The 16,667-nt window shown below is 40.8% G+C and overlaps 1 protein-coding gene across 1 annotated transcript in view; it reads left to right on the top strand.

Annotated features, from left to right (window-relative positions):
• ABCC2 (ATP binding cassette subfamily C member 2) overlaps positions 1-16,667 on the top strand; it is a 102,018-nt gene that overhangs the window by 13,127 nt on the left and 72,224 nt on the right. Inside the window, exon 3 of the mRNA XM_007530262.3 lies at positions 11,849-11,974. Coding sequence (XP_007530324.1) covers positions 11,849-11,974 — 126 coding nt within the window. The remainder of the gene's footprint in view (positions 1-11,848; positions 11,975-16,667) is intronic.

Here is a 16,667-nt window from a genome sequence, read left to right as displayed (position 1 = left end):
AAATCTTAAAAAAAAAAGAAAGGTGTCACTAATATAATTCATATTAAACTCAGTGAGTTAAACAGCTACCAGATAAAGATATGTGCACATTTGATTACTTACATATTTACAGTTAGATACTATTTTTACTATATAATGAAAAAGTAGAATTGATGAATTTTTTTAAATTTCTTTATTGGGGAAATTAATGTTTTACATTCGACAGTAAATACAATAGTCTGTACATACATAACATTTCCCAGTTTTCCACATAACAATACAACCCCCACTAGGTCCTCTGTCATCCTTTTTGGACCTGTACTCTGCCCCCCACCTACCCCAGAGTCTTTTACTTTGGTGCAATATGCCAATTCCAGTTCAAGTTCTACTTGTGTTTTTCTCTTCAGATCTTGTTTTTCAACTTCTGCCTGAGAGTGAGATTATCCCATATTCATTGCAGGATCATAGGGAAGGTCCATTTCTAGCCTTATGAGAGTTGCCAGACTGTTCTCCACAGAGGTTGGACCAACTGACATTCCCACTAACATTGCAGGAGGATTCCTTTGATCCCACAACCTTTTCAGCATTTGCTGCTGCTACCTTTTTTGATGTATGACATTCTCACAGGAGTGAAGTGGTATCTTATTGTTGTCTTTATTTGCATTTCTCTGACAATCAAAGACTTGGAGTATTTTTTCATGTGGATCTCTTCTATGGTGAATATTCTGTCCATGTCCTCTCCCAATTTTTGGAAGGGTTATTTGTTTTCTTGTTATTGAGTTTGGCAAGCTCTTTATATATTTTGGTTATTAGCCTCTTGCCTGATATATGACATGTAAAGATCTTCTCCCATTCTGTGAGGGGTCTCTTGGTTAAGTTTTATTACTATTTATGATATAAAAGCCAGGCTAAGGATCTCACAAGAGGTTCCAAGAATTGAACCTAGGATCTCACACATGCCCTCTTGCTGAACTGCATCCTTGATCTCTAAGTAATTTCTCCTAACAAATAATGAAGATAGTACTTTGGGCTTGTCGAGCAATTCATGGTGATATTTTATTAAGACTCCACTTTTATATTTATTTATTTATGCCTCCAGGGTTATTGCTGGGGCTCGGTGCCTGCACTATGAACCCACCGCTCCTGGAGGCTGTTTTTTCCCTTTTATTGCTTTTGTTTATCGTTGCTGTTGTTGTTGGATAGGACAGAGAGAAATGGAGAGCGGAGGGAAAGATGGGGGAGAGAAAGACAGACACCTGCAGACCTGCTTCACTGCCTGTGAAGCAACTCATGCAGGTGGGGAGCCGGGCTCGAACGAACGGGGACTCTTACTCCAGTCCTTGAGCTTCGCGCCACGTGCGCTTAACCCTCTGCACTACTGCCTGACCCCCTGGCTCTTCCACTGTCCTCCTTCTATTGCCTCCTCTAAGAACAGTCCAGCTTCATTTTCTAGCTACAGACACACCTCTTTCCAAGACTCTACCAACTTGTCTTTGAGATAGTATTCAGCCTTTGATTTCACAAAACCAAACCTAGTAGGTGCTAACAAAGATGCCCCCTCAACCTTCCTCTCTCCCTCCCTCCCTTTCTCCCTCCCTCCCTCCCGTCTTTCCTTCCAGCATTCCACAAATACATACAAACAAATATAGCTACCCACATATAGTTAGAGCTCCTTATGAAACCAAACCAGACTTATGAGTGAAATATAAAGAAATCTACACACTGCCAGGTGTGTGTGTGTGTGTGTGTGTGTGTGTGTGTGTGTGTGTGTGTGTGCGCGCGCTTACTAGCAGGTTGCAAACTGGAGAGGTTGCCCCAAGTCATTGAGGCTTGGTGCCTCAATGCTGATGATTCCACAGCTTCTGGTGGCTTTTTCTTTTCTTTTTTCTTTTTTTATATCAACAGACAGAAATAGGGAGGGAGAGAAAGAGAGACACCTGCAGCACTGCTTCACTGCTTGTGAAGTTTCACCCCTCAGGACAAGAGGACCAGGGACTTGAACTCAGACCTTTATGTGTGATAATGTGTGCAGTCTGGGGTGTGCTGTGGAATTTCCAGTCCTGGAGAAACAGTACTCTGAGCCTGGATCTTCTGACATGATCATGCTCAGTTCATGCTAAGCAGTTTGCTGTGATTAAATTCTCCTTTCCTGAGTTTCTCTACATGGGAAAAAAAAATAATTAAAGCTTGTGTTCTGAAAACACATGTTAGTATCATCTTATTGTTTCCATGGCAAAAATGAGTCTCTCAAGTTTGTAAACTTTTTGTGTATAGTTTTATCTTATTAGCCCCCAAGAACTAATGCAGGACAAGAATGGATTCCATTTCAAGAGCACAACTAGACAGGGGCATAAAAAAATAAAAATAAAAAGTCAGGGAGGTACCTGACTTTTTATTAATTTTTATGATCATTATTTATTTGAGACAGCCAGAAATTGAGAGGAAGGGGGAGGTAGAGACCGAGAGACACCTGTAGTTCTGCTTCACCATTCACAAAGCTTTTCTCCTGCAGGTGGGGAGTAGGAGGAGCTTGAACCTGGGTCCTTGCTAGCTCAATCAAGTATACCACCACCTGGCCCCTGGGACTTAATTTTTAAGTGATTAAGGACATGTTTTAAATTGTGATTATTACTATTAGTTGCTGATAACTCCAGGGCCCCAAGACTGTATCCTTGGAAATATCTTCCTTGGATAAGCAATTTGTTTCTGCAAGTTGCATTTCAAAGTTCAGATAAAGTTGAGAGAGAGAGAGAGAGAATGGTATCAAATCTTCCATGAATGTTCTAGTGCGGTGGCTACCACATAGCACTCACAGCAAAGCAGGACCGCTATCCAAGTGAGCTATTATGCCAAACCATTCAATATTTTTGAAACTCTGCATTGAGTATTAGATAAAATACTTTCAGCTCAGGCCTGTGTTCTGCTTTGCCAAGTGCACAACAGAGAGGCTACCACCCCCCACTGCCCCACCCCTCACAGACACTTGTCTGTGAGAGGCTGTGTCTGCTCCCGGATAACTTTTCATTGTGTCAGACACTAGGACTCCTTCATGTTTCACCCCTTTCGAAGACGATTCCTTGGCTCCTTCTCTGGGTGGCTCACACAACTATTCCCCAATGGCCACTAATTCAACCTTTTTTTTAAAAAAAGATTTTATTTATTTATGAGAAAGATAGGAGGAAAGAGAAAGAACCAGACATCACTCTGGCACATGTGCTGCCGGGGATCAAACTTGGGACCTCATGCTTGAGAGACCAAAGCTTTATCACTGTGCCACCTCCTGGACCACGACTAATTTAACCTTAAGTTCTCTTGCATTTTCCTTGTTTGGCGATTATAATAGAGGCTGCCATAGGGACAATGGCTGTCTTTTAGTTGAGATCTCTCTCCTCTCTCTCTCTCTCTCTCTCTCTATATATATATATATATATATATATATATATATGCATGTGTGCTTCTGCCAGTATCATGTGGCCATTTGTATGGAGTATTTTAAAAAATATTTATTTATTTATTCCCTTTTGTTACCCTTGTTGTTTTATTGTTGTAGTTATTGTTGTTACTGATCTTGTCATTGTTGGATAGGACAGAGAGAAATGGAGAGAGGAGGGGAAGACAGAGAGGGGGAGAGAAAGATAAACACCTGCAGGCCTGTTTCACCACCTGTGAAGCAACTCCCCTGCAGGTGGGGAGCCAGGAGCTTGAACCGGGATCCTTATACCAGTCCCTGCACTTTATGCCACATGTGCTTAACCTGCTGCGCTACCTTCCGACTCCCAGTGTATGGAGTATTTCTACTCAATACTATGAAGGGGGTGCCATTAATGTTGTTGGTGTCAAAAGAAACTAGGGTTCTCTCTTCCTTTCTTCTGTTTAGTTGATTGAGATGTGTGTATGTGATGTGTGTGTGTAGTTGATAGGAGAGAGGAAAAGTAGAAGGGGAATTGCACAGGTAGCACAAGGACTGACATAAGGATCCCGGTTTGAGCCCCCCGGCTCCCCACCTGCAGGGGAATCACTTCACAGGCGATGAAGCAGGTCTGTCTGCAGGTGTCTATCTTTCTCTCCTCCTCTCTGTCATTATGTTCCAGTACCTGAACCCTCCACTCCAACTCGAGAGTATTTTACTTTGGTGCAGTAAAACAAACCCAGTCCAAGTTTTGCTTTGTGTTTTCTTATTTTCCAATATTTTTTCAGTATTTTTTTCTGATATCTGCATATGAAGAAGTTGGTGTGGAATGATGACATTGTGCTTGCATAAGGCCCTGATAATGCCAAAAATAAATGTTTTATAAAACATTCCATTTTTTTTAAACACCAATATTGGGCACCCACCATCAGGGATTCCTTAATTGTTGACTTGACTAAGGCAATCTATAAAAAAACCTCTTGCCTATAGAAATAATGCAAATCTCATATAACAAATCACCAAAGACCTTTTCCAGTTAACTTTGAAATTCTTGTGTTGGGTACACAGTCTCTATTTTAGGTGTGACTGGTGGATTTATACAAGTATTTCAGTAAAACAAGGAACCCAGGATAAATATGCCCCAATACTACCCAGTTCTTCCAACTCCCTACCAGTTCCCTCCTTAGATCTTGAAGTCTCTGATCCTTGTCACTTCTCAGAAGCAGTCTGCAATTTATAAAATCAATAGAATTCCTATTGAATTCCCAATGACATAATTCAAGGAAACTGAACAACTTATTCAAGAATTTATGCAGAACTTTTAAAAAGCAAAAATATCAAAAGCATTACTAAGGGAAAGGAGGAAAAATGATGAGGTACATAGGGATGGTTTGAAAAAGTGGGGTACGTAGAGATGGTTTAGTTTTTGTTGAGATATAACATGGAAAGGGAAGAAAGAGGGCAAGAGTGAGATGGAGAAGGGAAAACATCTGAAAGTTGTGATTGGAAGCAAGAAGTGGGTCCTTGCAGGTTTTAGTGATTATGGATAGAGGATAAGGTTACTAGAAACCTTCTCCCAGCATGGCTGATGGCTGTGGTTGAGTGGTTAAGTCACTGGATATGAAGCTAGAGACCCATGATCAAATCCCTTGAGTTGGATGTCTCTACCCGAAGGTAAGTATGAAGGTCTTAAGTTGAGGGGGGAAGGGGGGTGATCTATGAGATAAACTATTCCAGAAACCCCTATGAGTTAGTGCCCAGAAATTGTCCCCATTGCTCTTTGAGCAGAATTGTCTTCTGTGTCCACGGCTAAAGCAATCACAAGCCAGGAGATGGGACCAGTGATAGTGTTGGAGACAGGTCCAGTTTCTACCTAAATACACAACTGATCTGAGTAGGCTAAATATTTTACAAAAGGGGGGCTTATGGTAGGAAAAAGAGGGTGCTTTTATTGTAGTAGGCAAATGTACCTGAGTCAGGGACCTAACAAGAAACAGATGGCAGAGGCAAAGTAGGATAAAGAGGTTATATTTACAAACAGACCTGGAGCTTAATAGCAAACTACCACAAAGTAGAAGTAGTTGAAAGTTCATTTTTTAAAAACTGTTTTATTTATTTATTTTTAATTAATTAATTAATTTAAAAAAGGAGACATTAACAAAGCCTTAGGATTGGAGGCGTACAACTCCACACAATTCCCACCACCAGATCTCTATATCCCATCTCCTTCCCTGATAGTTTTCCCATTCTTTATCCCTCTGGGAGTATGGACCCAAGGTCATTGTGGGTTGCAGAAAGTGGAAGGTCTGGCTTCTGTAATTGCTCCCTGCTGAACATGGGTGTTGACTGGTCGATCCATACTTCCAGTCTGCCTCTCTCTTTCCCTAGTAGGGTGGGTCTCTGGGGAAGTGGAGCTCCAGGACACATTGGTGGGGTCATCTGTCCAAGGAAGTCTGGTTGGCATCATGCTGGCATCTGGAACCTGGTGGCTGAAAAGAGAGTTAACATACAAAGCCAAACAAACTGTTGAACAATTGTGGACCTAAAGGCTGGAATAGTGCAGATGAAGTGTTGAGGGATACTCACTTTAGACTATTGTGTACTTTTGCTTTCAGGTATATATTTTGCTCTAGTTTATAGATACGTGTGAACATATGTTCTTAGGGGACCAGGTCTATATCTAGGTTTTGGGACTTTGTTAGGAAGTGAACCACCTGCAATTGAATTAGAGAATACTATGAAAGGAAAGGTCTCACCCAAGTAATGAAGCTGAAGGGTTGTCAATCCACTCCTGAAGTCTCTGGACAGAGTCTGAGGTGAAACATGCTGAGGTGGCACTCGTTGCTTTGATTAGGTTGTGATCAGCAGATGCAATATTAATTGATATGAACTGAGAGAAGCATACAGGAAACTGCACCCCACCCTAAGGTTCCAGGACTTTGCTGTTTATTTATTTTAACTGAGAGAACAGAGAGAAACTGAGAGGGAGAGGGTGAGACACCTGCAGCACTGCTTCACCACTTTCCCCCTGCAGGTGGGGACCAGGGGCTTGAACCTGGTTCCTTGTGCTTGGTAATACACACACTTACCCTGGTGTGCCACCACCTAGTCCCTTGAAAGTTTATTTTATTGTATTTATTTATTTATTTTTATTTTATCAGATAAGACAGAGAGAAGTTGAGAGGGGGTGAGGGGGAGAGAAAGAGAGAGACCTGCAGACCTACTTCACCACTTGTGAAACTTTCACCCTGTAAGTGGGGACTGGGAGCTTGAACCCAGGTTCTTGCTCACTGTATTGTGTGCACTTAACCATGCACAGCACCACCTGTCCCCAAAAGTCCATTTTAATGGCCCTTTCAAACACAATGTTCGTGTTGTTTCTGGCCTCTTAGAATGTTGGCAGTTTGGCCCCACCTATGGATTTGGCTCTATTTTAGTAGCTTTTTCTCTCTTCCTATTTTTAACATTTTTTTTCTTTTTTAAATATTTATTTATTTATTCCCTTTTGTTGCCCTTGTTGTTTTATTGTTGTTGTCGTTGTTGGATAAGACAGAGAGAAATGGAGAGAGGAGGGGAAGACAGTGAGGGAGAGAAAGATAGACACCTGCAGACCTGCTTCACTGCATGTGAAGTAACTCCCCTGCAGGTAGGGAGCCGGGGGCTCGAACCAGGATCCTTATGGCGGTCCTTGCGCTTCACGCCGCCTGCGCTTAACCCACTGCACTACCTCCCAGACTCCCTCTCTGGTCCTATTTTAATATAACCCCAGGGACAAAACAACTTAGAAAAAAATTTAAAAGATTTAATTTTTTTTACTTATGAGAGAAAGCTAAACAAAACAAAACAAAAACAGGGCCAGGTGGTGGTGCACCTGGCTGAGCGCATATGTTATAATGAGCAAGGACCTGGGTTCAAGTCCCCAGTCCCCACCTGCAGAGGGAAAGCTTTGCGAGTGGTGATGTAGTGCTGCAGGTGTCTCTCTATCCCTTCCCTCTCAATTCATGATTGTCTCTATCCAATCAATAAATAAAGATAATAAAAAATTAAAACTAAAAACAAAAACAGAACATCACTGGCATATGGGGTGCAGGAATCAAACTTGGTAGCTCATGCATGGAAATCCAGAGCCCAACCCATTATGCTACCTCTTATCACCATGATGGAAAATATTTATAGTATAAAAGGGCTTTTGTCAAATGATATTCTTCCACTCATAGCCAGAAGTTGAAAAACAAGATCAGAAGGGAAAACACTAAACAGAACTTGGACTGGAGTTGTAAAAGGCACCAAAGTAAAAGACTCTGGGGTGGGTTGGGGGGAGGGCTCAAGTCCTGGAACAGGACGGCAGAGGAAGACCTAGTAGGGGCTGTATTATTATGTGAAAAAGTGGGAAATGTTATGCATGTGCAAACTATTATATTCTGCTGTTAACTATAAACTGTTAATCCCCCAACAAAGATGTTAAAAAATTATATTCTCAGCAAAAGTATGTTAAAGTGCATGGCTGTGCGCCCTTGCTAGGACCAAGTAACATTTATTCTAAAATTTATACGCAAAAAGGGCATTCTCTAAACATTTGCATTTCTGTAAGTGGTGTTGATTGGTTTTTTTGAACATCATAAAGAATATGTCTTCATTTATAAACTGTCTATTCACATCATTTACTTTTTTTTTAGAACAGTGTGTTAGTATATTTAACTTTTTAATCTTTTGAACAGGTGATTCTCAGAGGGGTTCAAAGTTCATAAAGTACAAAAATACTCTCAGTCTCTCATAGTATCTAATAACCATCGCTATCAGTTACTTGTGTAATCTACAACCACACATACCACCCTGATGCACCTGATCTCATTTAATCAGTTCCTGTGTAACCTTCCAGAGATAACTCATGCTTTTACAAGTGCCTACACATCCGTCTTTTTTACAACACAACTCAGAGCATCTTACATACATTCTTAGTTTTGAGATCCTTCTGCTTTAGAATGTAAAGATCTTTATATATATATATACATATATATACATATATATACATATATATACATATATATACATATATATCTGTGTAATGACAACTTGAGGTACTGTTGTTTGAATGTACCATCATTCATATACATAATTTATATTAAAACTAGGTGGTTTCTTACTTTCTGCCATGATAAACAGTGCTTCAATACATAGTTTTGTCCATATGAGTAGGATAAGTATGCTATCTGACAGAACTTATCTAAAGGATAAATTTCTAGAAATGAAATTACTGAGTTTAAAGTATGTGGACTCAAACTTTTTATAGCTACTGTAAGTTGTCATCCAGAGAGGTTTTTCCTCAGTCTCATCAACTTTTTATTATCAAACTTTTTGTTATTTGCTAATCAGGTAAATAAAAATGGTAATATCACAATTTGAAATTGTATCCTTTCATTACTAGTCAGTTTAAATATCTTTCCATATGCTTATTATTTCTTTTTTCCTTTAAATTACCCATTTATGTTCTATTGTTGTACAACAAGTTACCCCAAAACTTAGCAGCCCAAAAATGACATGTTTTGTCTCACAGTTGCCATGGATCAGGAATTTGAGAGCAGCTTATCTGGGAGTCTCTCACGAGGTTGCAGTTAATTATCAGATTGGGACTAAGTCTGTCTGAAGGCATCCTACACTCATCTGATTAGGACTAGAGGATCTACTAAGATAGCTCACTCATGGCTACTGGCAGGAAGTCTTAGCTCTTTACCAAAGGGGGCTCTCCATTGAGTTGCTTGAGTTCCCTTATGACGAACTGGTGATTTTATTCACATCGAGTAATCTGATAAAGAGCAAGTTAGTCCTAGAAGAAACACACCATCACTGTTGTCATGTTCTACTCCTTTAAAGGAAAGACTGTTTTTATTATTATTATTTTATTTATAAAATGGAAACACTGACAAGACTCTTATAAGAGTGGTACATTTCCACACATTGCCTACCCCCAGAGCTCCATATCCAATCCCTTCCCTTGAGGGCTTAGCTTCCCTATTCTTTTTTAAATTTTTTTTAAAAGGATTTTATTTATTTATTAATGAGAAACATAGGAGGAGAGAGAAAGAGTCAGACATCACTCTGGTACATGTGCTTCCAGGGGATTGAACTCGGGACCTCATGCTTGAGTGTCCAATGCTTTATCCACTGTGCCATCTCCCAGACAACTTCCCTATTCTTTATCCCTCTGGGTGTACAGAGCCAGGATCATTGTGAGGTGTGGAAGGTGGAAAGTCTGGCTTCTGTAATTGCTTCTCCGCTGAACATGGGTGTCCCTTTATCAAAAATTAGATGTCCATAGGTGTGAGGGTTTAGTTCTGGGCTTTCCATTCTGTTCCACTGGTCTGTATACCTATTTTTGTTCCAATACCAGGCTGTTTGGACTGTGATGACCTTATAGTATAGTTTGAGATCTGGGAGTGTGATACCTCCATTTCTGTTTCTTTTCCTCAAGATTGTTTTGGCAATTCTTAGTGTTTTCTGGTTCCAGATAAATCATTGTGATTTTTGTTCTATTCTCTTGAAGAAACTTGGCAGGACTTTGATGGTTATCACATTGAATTTGTTTATGGCTCTGAGTAGAATATTAATTTTGATGATATTAATTCTTCCAACCCATAAGCATGGGATATCTTTTCATTTCTTTGTATCATTTTCTATTTCTTTGGATAGTAACTCATAGTTTTCAGTATGCAAGTCTTTCACATCTTTGGTCAGGTTTATTCCTAGATATTTTATTGATTTTGCTGTGACAGTGAATGGGAGTGATTTCTGGTTATCCTCTTCTTTGTAGGAAAGTCACTATTTTCAGCTCACACTTGAGGAAACGAGAACTAAGCTTGAAGAGAAGAATGGCAAAAAATTTACAGACATGTTTTAAGACTATCACACTATAAATAACAAAATCTAACTGAGTTTATCTTACTTATTATGAGTAAATCCTGTCTGTCTATCTATCTATCTATCTATCTATCTATCTATCTATCTATCTATCTATCTACCTATCTACCAGAGCACTGCTTGGCTCTGGTTTATGGTGGTGCTCGGGACTGAACCTTGTATGAAGGCTGGTTGCATAACCTGTACACTATATCCCCATTATTAACCAGAGAGAGAGAGAGAGAGAGAGAGAGAGAGAGAACCAAAGCATCACTCTGACATATGCAGTGCTGAGTATTAAACTTGGGACCTCATGCTTAGAAGTCTTGCATTCTACTGCTGTTTCTTCCAAACCACCCAGGTTTGTTTTTGTAGTCACAGAGGCTTCTGGGCCAACCTTTTCTGATAGAGAGAGACAGAGGGAAAGAGACTACAGCATCACCACTTGCTCCAGTATGATGGGGACCAAGTCAGGACCTGGGTTATGTGCATGGCAAAAGAGGCACCTTCCTAGGTTAGCTATCTTGCTAGCTTCCATCAATTTTATTTTTAGAGACCTAATAAGATTTTTTTCTTTTTTTTTTTTTTACCAGAGCACTGCTCAGCTCTGGCTTATGGTAGTACAGGGGATTGAACCTGGGACTTTAGAGCCTCGGGCATGAGAGTCTCTTTGCATAACCATTATGCTATCTACCCCTACCCCCTAATAAGATTTATTAAACAATTAATGAACCAGAAACTCTCTAATTAGCAAGTGGGATAGTGGTCTGAAAAAATCATTCAAAAAGAAAGGTGTCTATGGTCAGGAAAGGAGCAAGATAAGCAAAGATTAAATTATTTCAGTTTAGTTAACCTCCCTACAGGGAATGACAGGTTAACTCATTTTATGACAGGTTAACTCATTTTTCTTTGGGGAATGAAAAAGACTACATCATTGATATTGATCACAAAATAACTTATCGACCAATTAGAAGGACATTCTTGTGGGAACTTGAATCTCAAGGAGGTTGAAACAAGTAAATTCAATATTATGTCTGGGTAGATTTAGTATAAGTACCTACATTTTTGGTCTGTTATTTCTCTTTCAGCAACACTCTTCAAAGTATTTATAGCATACTTTGAACTTTATTCCCTTTTTTAAAATTTATTTATTCATTCCCATTTGCCACCCTTGTTGTTTTATTGTTGTAATTACTGATGTCGTTGTTGTTGGATAATACAGAGAGAAATGGAGAGAGAAGGGGAAGACAGAGAGGGGGAGAGAAAGACAGACACCTGCAGACCTGCTTCACCACTTGTGGATTGACCCCCCTGCAGGTGGGGAGCCAAGGGCTCGAACCGGGATCCTTATACTGGTCCTTGCACTTTGTGCCACTTGCGCTTAACCCACTGCACTAGCTCCCAACTCCCCTGAACTTTATTTCATTGCTTGTACTATAGGTATCTGTTAATTCCAGAAATAATTATGGATTATGTTATCTGAATTATCACATACAATTTTTCTCACCTATTACTGGAAACCATTCTATTCTAAAGAATGATATTCTCCTGTCTCTCCCTTCTCAGGTGCTTGTTGGAGTTCTTCTTATTCTAGCAGCCACTGAACTGGCCTTTGTGCTCACAGAAAATGCTGGACAAGCCACAGTCCCTGCTATTAAATACACCAATCCCAGTCTATACCTAGGCACATGGGTAAGACCTCCTCGGCCTTGTTTATCTTCTCTTTACTCAGTCTTCTAGCTGAAATCTAATTTTTTCGGGGGTGTAATGGAATTAAATCCAATTTCATACAGCTTTTAAAAAGACCCATGGAGAGGCAAAGATTGGTAGTGTTTTGATTGTAGTATTTTGAAAGAAATTTCAGTGTTTCAACAGTAACTTGTAGAATCTTCTCCCAAAGATGAGTATTAGCCATAAAGACCAAGATGTGTACCTTATTCCCTGATAACTTGCCACTTTCAGGATTACTAATGAAATCTACATTCTTTGATGTAATACAATTTTCTAAATACTATAAATATCTTTTTCTATTTTGTTCAATAGAATGGAGATAAATTGAGTTGGGGGGGAGTTAGAGTGGGTGAGAGAAAGATAAACATCTGCAGACCTGCCTCACCACTTGTGAAATGTCCCCACTGCAGGTGGGGAGGAGGGGGCTTGAACCCCGGTCCTTGCTTGGGTCCTCGTTCATAGTATTATATGCATAATATTATGCTTAACTGGGTGTGCCACTGCCGAGACCTGAAAATGTTGTTTTCAAATTATGTATTGGATAGAGACAGAGAGAAATCTAGAAGGAAGGGGGAAATATAGAGACAAAGGCAGAGACAGAGATTGAGATAGAGACCTCTTGTGAAGCTTTCACTCTGCAGGTGGAGACTGGGGACTTGAGACCAGGCCCTTATAGATTGTAAACTGTATACTCAACCGAGTGTGCCACTTCCCATCCTTCTATCAATAATATTTTAAGTTGATTAATTTGATTAAATTGATTAACTTTAATCAGTGAGTCACTGAATTGAGACCTGTTAGTATAAACTTGATAGACACTGATGTCTCTTCTACAAGCATATTTTGGGGGTAGGGGGCTGTACAGTCCTCTTTAAGTAGTTGCTATCATTTTTTTTTTATTTTATTTATAAAAGGGAAACACTGGCAGTCGGGCAATAGTGCAGCAGGTAAAGCACAGGTGGCGCAAAGCGCAAGGACAGGCGTAAAAATCCCGGTTCGAGCCCCTGCCTCCCCACCTGCAGGGGGGTCGCTTCACAAGCGGTGAAGCAGGTCTTCAGGTGTCTTTTTCTCCCCTCTCTGTCTTCCCTTCCTCTCTCCATTTCTCTCTGTCCTATTCAACAACAACAACAATAATAACTATAACAATAAAACAACAAGGGCAAAAAAGGGGAATAAACAAAATTTTTTTTTAAATCTTTAAAAAAAAAAAGGAAACACTAACAAAAACCATAGGATAAGAGGGGTACAACTCCACACAATTCCCACCACCAGAACTCCAGATCCCCTCCCCTCCCCTGATAGCTTTCCTATTCTTTATCTCTCTGGGAGTATGGACCCAGGGTCATTACAGGATGCAGAAGGCTTCTGTAATTGCTTCCCTGCTGAACATGGGAATTGGCAGGTCGATTCATACTCCCAGCCTGTCTCTCTTGTTCCCTAGTGGGGCGGGCTCTGGGGAAACGGGGCTCCAGGACACATTAGTGGGGTCGTCTGCCCAGAGAAGTCCAGTTGGCATCGTGTTAGCATCTGGAACCTGGTGGCTGAAAAAAGAGTTAACATATAAAGCCAAACAAATTGTTGGCTAATCATGAACCTGAAGGCTGTGGAATATTGAAGATGAAGATTTGGGGGTCTCTGTTTTGTAGATAGTTAGTTGGCCTATTTTAGTTATATTCCAAAGGGCCCATGACTATACTAGCTTTTTTTTTTTTTTTTTTCCTGAGCCTGACATCTGATAGGCAGGTGGACCCAAGTTATTGTCTGGGGAGATGATGTCATGGATGGAAGAAGGGCTGGAAAGCTGGATCAGGGAAGAGAGTAGCTCCCAAATATGGGAAAAGTGTATGATAAGTGACAATGTCAGTGTCACTTGTTGTTTTCGATGGGTTATGTTGTTTTCGCCGGGCTGGCTTCACGGGCAGGTAACAGACGACCAGGGACTCATAGTTGAGCTGTAGGCAGTATCTCTTTATTCATGCAGGACGCAGCACAATCTAAGCCGAGCTGAGCTAAACTAAAGGTAAAGTACTCTAAAACTCACAACGCTGTCTTTATATATACTTGACAAGTAGGGTGGAAACAGGGTGTGACATAGAGAGGGTGGAGAGAAAAGTGACTGGTGACAATCAGAGTGTGACAAGGAGGGGGGGTGGAGCAAAAACATATCATGAAACAGTGGGGATTGAACCAATGCCCTGGAGGGAGGTGCTTGTTAACAGCGGTTATATAAATAGAATGAAGTGGTTATGTAAATAGAATAGTGTTAAGCAGGGGGGATTTAAACCAAATGAAACAGAAGGGGTCTCATGCATACCAACAACTTGTCATTTGAATTTCTTGAAAAATCAGAGTGTCTGGCAACTATGGGTCTATACTCTTGGAGCAGTGGTCAACTAGGATTGAGTAAATTACCTGGTTAGACTAGGCATATACTCCAGTATAGTCCTCCATTCTCAATTCACTCAGTAACATGATCTGCCTGGTTCCTGTAGGCGTTTTCATTTGTTACCAGAGTTATAAATAAAGATGAATTTAGTCAGTGGTGTGCAGGACCCCATTAGAATAACTGATTGTGCACAATCAGCTTCTCCCACGAGGCCATTTTGTGACATCGTGTTAGAGTTGCATCGTGGGGGGAGTATTTGTGTCATGAAAATTGGCAAATAAAGTAGCCTGAGAAGTGGTGCAGTGGATAATGTGTTGAACTCTCAAGCATCTAGTCCCAGATTTGATCCTAGCATCACATATATCGGAGTGATACTCTAACTCTTTCACTCATCAAATAAATAGATAAATAAATAAATTTGGGGCTGGCAAAATATCTTGATTATTGTGTTTACTTTGCCATGAGCATTACCTAAGTTCAAACCTAGCCCTATCACAGTGAGAGAAGCTTCTGTGTTGTGATGTCTTTCTGTCTCTCTGTCGTTCTATCTGAAAAAGTTGGTCTGGAGCAATGAAGCCCCAGTGATGATCAAAAGGAAAAAAAAAAATCTTAAAAAAAGAAAAGAGAATTTTTGTTGCCCTTGTTGTTTTATTGTTGTTGTAGTTATTATTGTTGTTATTGTTGGGTAGGACAGACAGAATTGGAGAGAGAAGGGGAAGACAGAACGGGGGAAAGAAAGACTCCTGCAGACCCACCTGTGAATCGACTCCCCTGCAGGTGGGGAGTCTGGGGTCTCAAACAGGGATCCTTATGTGGGTCCTTGGCTTTGCACCACGTGCACTTAACCCGCTGAGCTACCACCCAACTCCCTGTTTAAAGAATTATTTAGTCACCAAAGTAAAAGACTCTGGGGTGGGTGGGAGGGAGAGTACAGGTCCTAGAAAAGGATAACAGAGGAACTAGTGGGGGTTTTATTGTTATGTGTAAAACTGAGAAATAGTGTTCATGTACAAACTATTGTATTTACTGGCGACTGTAAAACATTAATCCTCCAATAAGGAAAAAAATTTTTTAAAGAATTATTTAGTATAATATAATTAGAATTTTGTTTTGGGGGGTTGGCATGCAATGTCTGGGCGGTAGCACACCGAGTTGAATGTACATAGTACGAAGCAAGGACCCACTCAAGGATTCTGGTTTGAGCCCCCAGTTCCCCACCTGCAGGGGGGTCACTTCACAAGCGGTGAAGCAGGTCTGCAGGTGTCTATCTTTCTCTTCCCCTCTCTGTCTTCTCCTCTTCTCTCAATTTCTCTCTGTGTTGTCCTATAAAAATGGAGGAAATAGCTGCCAGGAGCAGTGGATTCGTAGTACAGGCACTGAACCCCTGCGACAACCCTGGAAGCAAAAAAGAAAAAAAGAAAAACTTTCATGTTTGAGGCAACAAAGGTCCCAGGTTCAAATCCCCAGAATCATTGTAAGATAGAGCTGAGCAGTGCTCTGCAGTGGGGGAAGACCTGCTCAAGGATCCAGGTTCCAGCCCCCACCACCTGCAGCTGGATGCTTCACGAGCAGTGAAGCAGGTCTGCAGGTGTCTTGTCTTCCTCTCTTCCTCTCTATCTTCTCTCCTCTCTCAATCTCTCTGTGTCCTATGAATAAAACAGAAGAAAAAAAAAGGAAAAATTGGCTGCTAGGAATAGTGGAGTGTACTGCTGGCACCAAGCCCCAGAGATAACCCTGAAGGCAAAAAAAAAAAAAAAACACAACTTAGTTCTCTCCCACTCCCAGCCCCCAACCCCCACTGCCAATCTGGATTTTTAAAAAAATTATTATCTATATTTATTTGATAAAGACAGTCATAAATAAAGAGGGAAGGGATGACAGAAGGGGAGAGAGAAAGAGAGACACCTTCAACACTGCTTCACCTCTAGCAAAGCTTTCACCCTGCAGGTGGGAACCAGGGTCTCGAACCTGGGTCCTTACGCATTGTATCATGTGTGCTCAACCAGGTACACCAACACCCAGCCCCCTCACCAATCTGGATTTTTGCTGGGCCTTCATGCCAGCATGTTTCTTTTACTCTCGATGGCTTTTTTTTTTTTTGACAGAAGGTGAAAGGCAGAGAGGGAGATACCACAACACTGCTCTCCTGCTCATGAAGTTTCCCCTTTACATGGTTCTCCCATGTGGTGGCTGGGAGTTTGACCCCAGGTCTTCAGGCATAGTAAATTGTGCACTCTACTCGCTGAGCGACTTTTTGGCTCCCTCATT

This window comes from Erinaceus europaeus, chromosome 14 (assembly GCF_950295315.1).
Source record: "Erinaceus europaeus chromosome 14, mEriEur2.1, whole genome shotgun sequence".
NCBI lineage: Eukaryota > Metazoa > Chordata > Mammalia > Eulipotyphla > Erinaceidae > Erinaceus > Erinaceus europaeus.
The sequence above is the reverse complement of the archived record's forward strand: the minus strand, read 5'-3'. Positions and strand labels throughout refer to the sequence as shown.